At 43.9% G+C, this 11,320-nt stretch overlaps 1 protein-coding gene across 2 annotated transcripts in view; it reads right to left on the reverse strand.

Annotated features, from left to right (window-relative positions):
* Window positions 1–1,031: 1,031 nt before the first annotated feature.
* LOC137093801 (rho GTPase-activating protein 40) overlaps window positions 1,032–11,320 on the reverse strand; it is a 21,981-nt gene continuing 11,692 nt past the window's right edge. The window contains exons 9-15 of one of the 2 annotated variants that reach the window (XM_067458692.1): window positions 9,773–9,932; window positions 8,820–8,902; window positions 6,380–6,589; window positions 2,934–3,077; window positions 1,960–2,102; window positions 1,814–1,869; window positions 1,032–1,657 (exon numbers count right to left, since the gene is read on the reverse strand). In XM_067458692.1, coding sequence (XP_067314793.1) covers window positions 1,554–1,657; window positions 1,814–1,869; window positions 1,960–2,102; window positions 2,934–3,077; window positions 6,380–6,589; window positions 8,820–8,902; window positions 9,773–9,932 — 900 coding nt within the window. In that variant the 3' untranslated portion in view covers window positions 1,032–1,553. The remainder of the gene's footprint in view (window positions 1,658–1,813; window positions 1,870–1,959; window positions 2,103–2,933; window positions 3,078–6,379; window positions 6,590–8,819; window positions 8,903–9,772; window positions 9,933–11,320) is intronic. The other variant, XM_067458693.1, reaches the window with a different exon arrangement.

Raw genomic sequence — 11,320 nt, forward strand, 5'->3', positions numbered from 1 at the left:
TAGAGTGTTCTCCGAGCGTTACTCTAGAGTGAATGTTTGAATGTTGAAATAGTAACATTTAAAAAATGTTAGACGAATGTCTAACAAAATCCTTTCAGAAAAGTATTCCATTAAATATAAATGTTTTTATGCTAATGATTTTAGAACATAATCGACTATATTATTCGTTTAACGTTACTGGAAGAACTTTTGTTCATAACGTTGAGAGAATGTTCTGTTTCTTTGTTCTGTTCAGTTTCCTCCTATCTGGAGTTTTCCATCTTTAGAAAATGCAAAACTCTGGTTTGTAGATGTTTTGTTTTGAACAATATATTTCATCATCAGACTAGCAATATTTCTCAAGTGCACAGACGCCATGCGGCTTTAATTCGAGTTTCAGATCGTCTTCATTATGACAGTGTGTCAGATGAGCATTAGCAAAACGACTGTTCTGAAAGCTGAAGATGAGAGTGAGTGTGTTTAGGCAGGATGAGGCCTGACAGTGTGTGATGGATGATATTGATGATTACACAGCAGGATCTCACTAACACTCGGGACTGCAGCAGTGACACAACATCACACACACACTGTCGGAACGAGAGCCTTCAGGATACGGACGCTTGTGTCCGCCGCAGACTGAAAAATAAAATGACTTTCGACTAAAACTCCGACTTTTTTCTTTCTCGCAATTCCAATTTTTATAAACCACAATTCCGATATTTTTTTGCAATTCCGAGTTTATAAACTGCAATTCCAACTTTTTTCTTTTTCGTAATTCCGAGTTTATAAACCGCATTTCTTTTGCAATTCCGAGTTTATAAACCGCAATTCCAACTTTTTTCTTTTTCTCAATTCCGAGTTTATAAACCGCAATTCCAACTTTTTTCTTTTTCTCAATTCCGAGTTTATAAACCGCAATTCCATCTTTTTTCTTTTTCGTAAATCCAAGTTTTTAAACCCCAATTCCATCTTATTTTTGCAACTGCCAGTATATACATTGCAAGACATAAACTTCAAATTATAATAAATAAATTCAGAATCAAAGACAGATAAAAAGTTGCAATCACCTTTTTAATAGTTTTATTCCGTGGCGGAAACAAGCTCCCATTTAAACATCGTAGGAAATACAGAGAGATAAAGAGATGTCAAAGAGTGGAAGGAGCTTCAATAGCACAATAACATGTTTAAATACAGCACTGAAGGGAATAACTCGGCTCATAAGAGCTGCAAACCTTCACGTGTTTAATACTGCCAGGCATCAGATCTGTACACACATTCGTTCATCACATCACAAACACAGCTCGTAATAAATACACCAAAACATTACGCATCAAATCTCTTCAGCGTTACACAATGACAATACAACAGCAAAAGTGTCCAAAAGAGCGCAGAAGTCCAGCTTCTGAGGCCACGTCAGTGTTCAAACCTCACCAACACACACTCATCACACACCAGGGTCAAAAGGAGGGAGTGTGTGTGTGTGTGTGTGTGTGTGTGTGTGTGTGTGTGTGTGTGTGTGTGTGTGTGTCCGCTGGTGTGTGTGTGTATGTGTGTGTGTCCGCTGGTGTGTGTGTCTACTGCCCTCTGCTGGCCGATCTCAGCTTGATGATCCATTCACCGTTGGGGTTGTTGTTGTGCAAGTCGAATAAATGAGTCTCTGGATCCAAACAGTGTTCACCTGAGCCATAAACAACAGCCATTACAGATAAACATGACAGAGCTGAGAGTTATAGAGGATATATTATAGTATTGTGTTCTTGTTGGTCTATAATAACTCTGTTTTGGGTTTGTGAAAATCTAGTTTTGTTTCATTTGAAAAAGAAAAAAAACGTACCGATATTCCCACCAACTTCATATATGGCACAGTCTGGGTGTGATGTGGAACCATTTCTGTGAGAGGGAAAGAAAAAATGCATTTTACTAAAGTATTTCATTTGTTTTTGTCTGTGTGTGTGTGTGTGTGTGTGTGTGTGTGTGTACCGTTTCAGGAGACTCCTGCTGTTTTCAGAGGTCTGCAGTTCTTTATAAAACTGTGACATCAGGTCTGAGGCGCGAGAATTAATGGTGAGACGAAACTCCATCGAGGAACTCACGTCACCCAGCTGGATCTTTACAGTACGAGACTGCACACACACACACACACACACACACCAAGAAAATAATTAGTTTACAAAACGGTCCTCAAAACATATATATATATATATATATATATATATATATATATATATATATATATATATATATATATATATATATATATATAATTAATATACATTTTATAATATAATATTTTAAATTTTAAAATTTAAAATATTAAAATTTGCCGCTGTAGTGAGATGGGCTGTGTGTCGATGTGTTTAGGGCCTTTATGGGTCCTGTGAGTGGGAATGGACTGAATGCCAATGGAGGCCTATCTGAAGCCTTTCTCAGCTTTACACTAAAATATCTTCATCTGTGTTCTGAAGATGAGCGAAGGTCTTACGGGTGTCCAACGGCATGAGGGAGAGGAGTTAATGACTGAATCTTCAGTTTTGGGGGAACTAACCCTTTAAGAATGAAGGAATTTGACAGCTCACCGACATGAAAATAATGTTAATGAATATAAAATAGGCTTCATTTCCTTTATGCGACATATAATGGTTGTATGATGTGAGTTATGGCCAGAGTTCCTCATAGCAGACGATGGCTCTGTGTTTATATCATGAGCTCACATTACGATCTCCAGAGCTTTACACACTCCATGCTCTCTGTCAGGTCCTGTACGACTACAGCCTCTGAAGAGATCATCCTCTCATCCCTTCATCCTCTCATCCCATCATCTCCTCTCACTCACGATCTGTCGCTCTCCAGTCTCTTTCTCCTTATTCCATCTACATTTACTCTCTCTCTCTCTCTCTCTCTCTCTCTCTCTCTCTCTCTCTCTCTCTCTCTCTCTCTCTCTCTCTCTCTCTCACCTCTCCAGAGTTCTTGTCAGGTTTGTCTCTGCTGTCCGTGTGGATTTTCCTGAGCAGGTGTTTGATGCGTTTGTCGTAGAACTGGTACCGCCGGCTGTTGTTCTCGTTCAGCTTCCTCACCTGACTCAGGAGGAAGTTAGGAACCTAGAGGAGAGCAGATCAAACGCTCATGAAGCAAACAAAACCATGAAAAGGCATCAATTTAACTACAGCACAAACTTAGAACAGGGCATAAAACATTTGTGAATAAAGCGTTTCCATCCGATGCACTGATGGATTTATGCAGTGAATGTCTGTCCATCATAAATCATGAGCTTTTGGAATCAATTGCTCTGCAAAATGTTTCAAACTCTGGCGACCCCTGCTGGTCAGAATCGTGTAATGCAGCGTAACTCAAACATACATAAAAACACCTTTTACAAACTAATTGCAAATTTGAAAGTGTCATTCATTAAATGCAGTTAATAAATAATCAAATATCATGTTTCTTTATAATAAGCATTATTTTATTAAAATGTAGGGTTTAAAGTTTTTTAAAGTTTAAAACTGCAGCTCTTGTGGGCTGTTCCCGGTCTGCAGTGGTCAGTATCTATCAAAAGTGCTCCAAGGAAGGACCAGTGGAGAACCGGCCACAGGGTCATGGGCGGCCAAGGCTCATTGATGCACGTGGGGAGCGAAGGCTGGCCCGTGGGGTCCGATCAAACAGACGAGCTACTGGAGCTCAAACTGCTCCAGAAGTTAATGCTGGCTCTGATAGAAAGCTGTCAGAATACACAGAGCAGCTCAGTTTGAGGCGTATGGGGCGGCATAGGGTGACCTCTGACCCCTGACCCCGCCGAAAGCACCAACAGTGGCACGTGAGCATCAGAACTGGACCACGGAGCAATGGAAGAAGGTGGCCTGGTCTGAGGAATCACGTGTTCTTCTACATCACGTGGATGGCCGTGTGTGTGTGTGTGTGTGTGTGTGGCTTACCTGGGGAACACATGGCCCCAGGATGCACTATGGGAAGAAGGCGAGCCGGCGGAGGCAGTGTGATGCTTTGGCCAATGTTCTGCTGGGAAACCTTGGGTCCTCCATCCATGTGGATGCTCCTTTGACACGCTCCACCTACCTAAGCATTGCTGAGACCATGTTCAGCCTTTCATGATTTAAAAGATCTGCTGCTAACATCTTGGTGCCAGATACCACAGCACACTTTCAGGGGTCTAGTGGAGTCCATGGGTCAGCAAAGGGGGACCAACTTTGGCAGCTTGGTATCCGCTCCGAGTCACTGGTTCGGAAAGGTTTTGAGGGTTTTGGTTTTTCCACCTTACTTGAGCGCACACTAGGGTGACCAGACGAGATTGGCTGTAATTCGGGATGGGGCTATGATGTTAGACTCCGCAGCCTATGATAAAAGATAACGAATTTCAAACCTGAACCAAACATATTTTCATTCAAAGATCAACAGTCTGTCATTTTTATTCTGCCACAAAACAACTCAAATGTCATAGTGAAAAACAAAACAAAAACGACTGCTACACATTTGTATGTCCTCCTCGCGGCTGCAGCAGACTGCGCTCTCTTCATCAAGGCTTCAATCAGAAAGGTTGTGTTGTCTTTGTGCATATAGATTAATTAGATAAATGAATAGAAACAATAAAACTTGAAATTCACATAAAACGTGTTGGGGTTCCGGTACACCAGCCATGCCAACGGAATGAATGAAAGTCAGCTTATCAATGCGTATCTAAATTCGCGCCTAGGCTAGCCGCCTACGGTATTTACATTTTCTTTTTAAATGTATTAATTTATTAATTATCTTTACAACTTTTTATCAACTATCCCTGTTTTTAATTTTTAATTCGTCCACATGGTATTCTTTTTTCTCATGCATTTGTTTTCACTATTTTAATTAAAGGTGCACTATGTAGTATTTTTGCAGTAAAATATCCAAAAACCACTAGGCCGGTGTTATATATTTTGTTCAGTTGAGTACCTACAATATCCCAGATGTTTCCAACTATTTGTAAATTGTGAGAAAATTGCTATTTTAACTGAGGACAGGGACGGGTCAGCATAGCGCTTGAGGGAGGAGTCACCTGTCAATCGCGTCATATCTGCGCTACCCTCGGTTTGGGCTTTTATTTGGCAGGAGCGCTTTACTCTTAGCAGTGTGAACAACTGAACGCACGGAGTAACGTCATAACATCGTTTTGAACACACTTAAATGTATCTAATATGATAAACAGAGCTGCATTACCTCATAATCATAACCGGAAGAGCGGATCAGTGCGGGCGCCCGGCGACTGTCTCCCGTCCCGTCATAATAAAAGTCCCGGTATTCGCGAGGCGGGTGTGTGTTTAACAATCGCTCCAGCAGCCGTGCTCAGCTCCATAACACTCGCTCCTGCTCTGCTTTACACTACAGTAACGTTAATAACCGCACACATGAACGTGATTTCTGCCCGAGTCCTATTTTCCACCGGCTGTGAGGTGAAGACCACATGTCCCAAGATGCTGCGCTCACACTTTGCGTCATCAAACTACACATTTGTTTAGAATAGGCGCCCTCCAGTGGATGGAGAGTTGCATAGTGCACCTTTAATTTCTATGTAAAGCTCATTGCCATTGGGCATGAAATGTGCAATACAAACAAACCTGCCTTGCCTATTTTTTTAGAACTTAGAAAAAAGATGCTGCAGCCGGCAGGACGACTCAAACTCCGCAGACAGTTTTTAATGTTTATCAGACAATAACTACTCAAGATTTTGCTTTAGTATAATTTTCGGGACAATTAGGGCCAGATTCTGGACAACCGCTTAGATTTCGGGACGTCTGGTCACCCTAGGGCACTCGTGTTTTATGCATATTTTTAGAATTTATGCACATCTTTAACCTAGAAATCTAGACGCACCCTAGCGGCAGCAAATCTAATCTGCCCGCGAGTGTCGTCTAGGAACTCTCAATACCCTTCTGAGCTGTAAACGCCAAACTCTGGTCGGGCCAATCACATCGTGTATAGAGTCGGTGGGCGGGGCTATAAGTTGCGTTTGCGTGCTTCTAGTAAACACAGAAACTGGCGAACGGCGGTCTGTCGAATCGGCTTTGACCGCGACTCTGGAAGACTTGAGTTAAGCTTTTCTCTGAGAAAAGAACAAAGAACGGCACTGAAGTCATTCTGAAGAAGGGAAGATGTGTTCGAGTTTAGCCGACCGGATACGGCGAATGTTTAATCTGTCAGCTCTGCTTCACCTTCGTTGCTCTGGTTGGTTGTAGCGCTATCCTATCGCGTGCAGAGGGAGTTTGACAGACAGCCGTTTATCCCGCCCCTCGGATTGAGCCGTCAATGGAGTTTCCAGATCAAACATCTGGATGCGGCTCTGGCTTGTCAGGCTAGCACATCTTGGCAATATCCCAAATATCTGATGTTTGAGGAGCGGGGAGATGGAGAAGCCCTTTACCGTCCACAGCAGGTCCTGGTAGCGGATGAGGAGTCTCACGATGTCCGCCGCCCGCTCCGCCTGGCCCTTTTCTGGACCGTCCGCCGCTAGTTTACTCGGCACGGCCTTATGGAGGAAAAGATTCGGAGCCATGATGGTGGAGACGGCCCACAGGTTCATACGGTTACTGCGCTCACAGAACACCACCTTATTGAGGAACTCCAGCAACGCCTGCATACACACACACACACACACATACCAAACGCACGTCAAGACAGGGTTTTTGCATTTCAAGCCATCTCTGTGTTTGTCTTCAACAGAGCAGCGCAAAACTCACGCATCTTCAGTTCAAGAGTTATCAGCTCAGAGCTGGACCACACTAGAGTTACAATTTGCATCAATATAAACTATTACACAGCTGAGATGTGCTCTAGTATACACTACTGCTTAAAGTTTAGGGTCTGTAAGATATTTCTGAAAGTGTCTCTTCTGCTCACAAAAGCGTTTGAACAAAAAATACAGTAATGGTGAAATATTATTATGCATTAAAATAGCTGTTTTATACCAAGACTGCATGAATCTGCTCATAACTCCAGTAATCAGTGTAATATTCCTCCAGTAGATCATCTGTTCTCTGTGTGAATATATAGTAAAGTGTGATTTATTCCTGTGATCATCATCATCATTACTCAAGTCTTCATATAAACACACATTTATGATTATTATCAGCTCATATTTCTGTGGAAACTGATGGATGTTATTTCTCAGGAGTCTTTGATGAATAGAGAGTTCAGAAGAACAGCATTTATTAGAGAGATAATCTTTCGTAACATTATAAATGTTTTTACTTTTGATCAATTAAATGCATCCTTGATGAATAAAAAACCCACTGAGCTCAAACTTATCATTTTGCTTTACATGAGAGGACAAAAGAAGATATTTTGCTGAATGTGTATTTATGTCCATATAATGGCGGTCAGTGTTGTGTGTTCTTCTAAATATCTTCTTTTGTGTTCCACTAAAGAAAGAACGTCACGGGTCTGAGTGGCACGAGGGGGATCGCGCAAATGATGACAGAACGATCATTTCTGGCGTTAGCGAAGAGCTTTCCTGTGACGTTTAACATTCATCAACAGCAGGAGCTCAACACAAAGAGACACGCTTACATAAACGAGTGTGAGCAGCGTTACGCTTGAGTGACACTCCTGTGTGGAAAGACCTACAGCCACACACACACACACACACACACACACATATTCCACAGGCGTAATGGTTTTTATATTTTCTATCCCCTTACACTGCCACTTCCCCTGCCCCTAAGCCTACCCATCACACACACACACACACACTGCCCCTAAGCCTACCCATCACACACACACACACACACACTGCCCCTAAACCTACCCATCACACACACACACACACACACTGCCCCTAAACCTACCCATCACACACACACACACACTGCCCCTAAGCCTACCCATCACACACACACACACACACACTGCCCCTAAGCCTACCCATCACACACACACACACACACACTGCCCCTAAACCTACCCATCACACACACACACACACACACTGCCCCTAAACCTACCCATCACACACACACACACACTGCCCCTAAGCCTACCCATCACACACACACACACACACACTGCCCCTAAACCTACCCATCACACACACACACACACTGCCCCTAAACCTACCCATCACACACACACACACACTGCCCCTAAACCTACCCATCACACACACACACACACTGCCCCTAAACCTACCCATCACACACACACACACACACACACACACACACACACACACACACACACACACACACACACTGCCCCTAAACCTACCCATCACACACACACACACACACACACACACACACTGCCCCTAAACCTACCCATCACACACACACACACACACTGCCCCTAAACCTACCCATCACACACACACACACACTGCCCCTAAACCTACCCATCACACACACACACACACACACACACACACTGCCCCTAAACCTACCCATCACAGGAAACATTCTGCATTTTTACTTTCTCATAAAAACTCCTCCTGTGTGATTTATAAGCCTTTTGTAAAGTGGGGCCATGGGTAATGTCCTCATATTTCACCCTCTCCTGTAATACCTGTGTCATACCCATGGCATTATACACATCTGTGTCCTCATGTCACATAAACATGCCCCCCCCCCCCCCCCCTCACACACACACACCAACATTTACACACACTCACACACACGCACACCAACATTCACACACACACACACACACACACACACACACACACACACACACAGAAAATGTTGAGTGTGTTAATGAATTTCTCTTATGTAATGGGACCAGAGCGCTGCTGCTGCTGATGAGTCACGTCTATGACACAGTAATGTTGGAAGGTGTGTGTGTGTGTGTGTGTGTGTGTGTGTGTGTTGTACCTTCAGTGTGTTTCTGTTGGGTTCTGGCAGCAGCAACACAAGAAGATTTAACATGTGCAGCTTCTGCTTCAGGTCTGCAATATCTGTACAAAACAATTCAGCTCAGATCAATAAATCGGTTCCAAAAAGCAACAAAACCTGCGCTAAACAAGATCACAATATTCGGCAATAAGCAGGTTTTTGTAGGCCAGGCGTTTTGGACTCAGTGCACCACAAATGTAACCAAAAAGTACAAAAAATATAAAAAATATAATCTGTAAGCTTTGGTCCAATGCGATTAACATTAACTAATATTTGTGGGAAAAGAAAATCCTTTTCGAGCCAAACTGACCAGAATACAACCTGAGAGTTATTGAAGATCAAAAAATCTCTCATTGGCAAAACGTACCTGTGGCAATGTTTGTGCAAACCACAAAATACACACCAATAGGTTCATATCGCGACAGTTTCACAGTGACATGACCACTAGAGGCAGTAAAACAGCAGTATTTTTATCGTTTTTTTATTACCATAGTCCTTGATTTGTAAACGAATACATTTTGGAGTTTGCGTCACTTAACCAGCTCCATGTGTTGGTCTTTCTGCCTCATTAATCTCCATAGCTCAGCTGGGCAGATTTATTCTTGCGATGCTGAAAGCTCAGGAACGAATCTCGTGAAGAACGAGTCGTGATAAAAGACGAGTTGAAAACAGAAGCTAAAAAGAAACGATACGATCTTATTTGTGTCACATGTGCTGTTGTTAACACTATCGGGTCGGTTTAGGGTTTAGTGTGTGTAAACGTGGTCTGCTGAAGCGTTGCCACAGGTCCGCTTTTCCCATGAGCCCATCACTAACTATTATCGGCTCAAGAGCACCTGAGAGGATGTGCCGAACGCGTTTAGGTCTCTCCCTGTCACTCTGACTGTGGTGTGGGCCTGTAAACGAGCGTACAGGACCTGATTGAGACACACCTCTGACCGCGCTGAAGGTGTTGAGGTGTTCTGCGGTCAGTAATGGAGATGGAAGCTCGCGGATGAACTTCTTGAGCAGAGCCGCGGCGTCATTCGGACTGACCTCGTCCCAGCAGAACGAACCGCTGTAGAACGAGTTCTCCAACTTCTGCTGCAGGAGCTGAGAGGAACACACACACACACACACACCGTCAGCCTTGAGGACACACACAAATCTCATATACACACACACACACACACACACACACACCGTCAGCCTTGAGGACACACACAATCTCACACACTGAAACACACACACACCTCAGCCTTGAGGACACACAATCTCACACACTGAAACACACACACACCGTCAGCCTTGAGGACACACACAATCTCATATACACACACACACACACACACACACACACACACACACACACCTCAGCCTTGAGGACACACACAATCTCACACACTGAAACACACACACACCGTCAGCCTTGAGGACACACACAATCTCATATACACACACACACACACACACACACACACACACACACACACCGTCAGCCTTGAGGACACACACAATCTCATATACACACACACACACCTCAGCCTTGAGGACACACACAATCTCATATACACACACACACACACACACACACACCGTCAGCCTTGAGGACACACACAATCTCATATACACACACACACACCTCAGCCTTGAGGACACACACAATCTCATACACACACACACACACACACACCGTGAGCCTTCAGAAAACACACCGTCAGCCTTGAGGACAACCACAATCTCACACACAATCTCATACACACACACACACACACACCTCAGCCTTGAGGACACACACAATCTCATACACACACACACACACACCGTGAGCCTTCAGAAAACACACCGTCAGCCTTGAGGACAACCACAATCTCATACACACACACACACACACACACACACTGTGAGCCTTCAGAAAACACACCGTCAGCCTTGAGGACAACCACAATCTCACACACACACACACACACCGTCAGCCTTCAGAAAACACACCGTCAGCCTTGAGGACAACCACAATCTCACACACAATCTCATACACACACACACCGTCGGCCTTGAGGACACACACAATCTCACACACTGAAACACACACACACACCTCAGCCTTGAGGACACACACAATCTCATACACACACACACACACACACACACCATCAGCCTTCAGAAAACACACCGTGGGCCTTGAGGACAACCACAATCTCACACACAATCTCATACACACACACACACACACACCGTCAGCCTTGAGGACAACCACAATCTCACACAAAATTTCATACACACACACACACACACACCGTCAGCCTTGAGGACAACCACAATCTCATACACATACACACACCGTCGGCCTTGAGGACAACCACAATCTCACACACAATCTCATACACACACACTCACAGCCTTCAGAGTGCGCGCACACACACACACACACACACACACACACACACACACACAGCCTTCAGAACGCACTCACAGCCTTCAGAACAGATACACACTCACAC

This window comes from Pseudorasbora parva, chromosome 12, assembly GCF_024679245.1.
Source record: "Pseudorasbora parva isolate DD20220531a chromosome 12, ASM2467924v1, whole genome shotgun sequence".
Classification (NCBI taxonomy): Eukaryota; Metazoa; Chordata; class Actinopteri; order Cypriniformes; family Gobionidae; genus Pseudorasbora; species Pseudorasbora parva.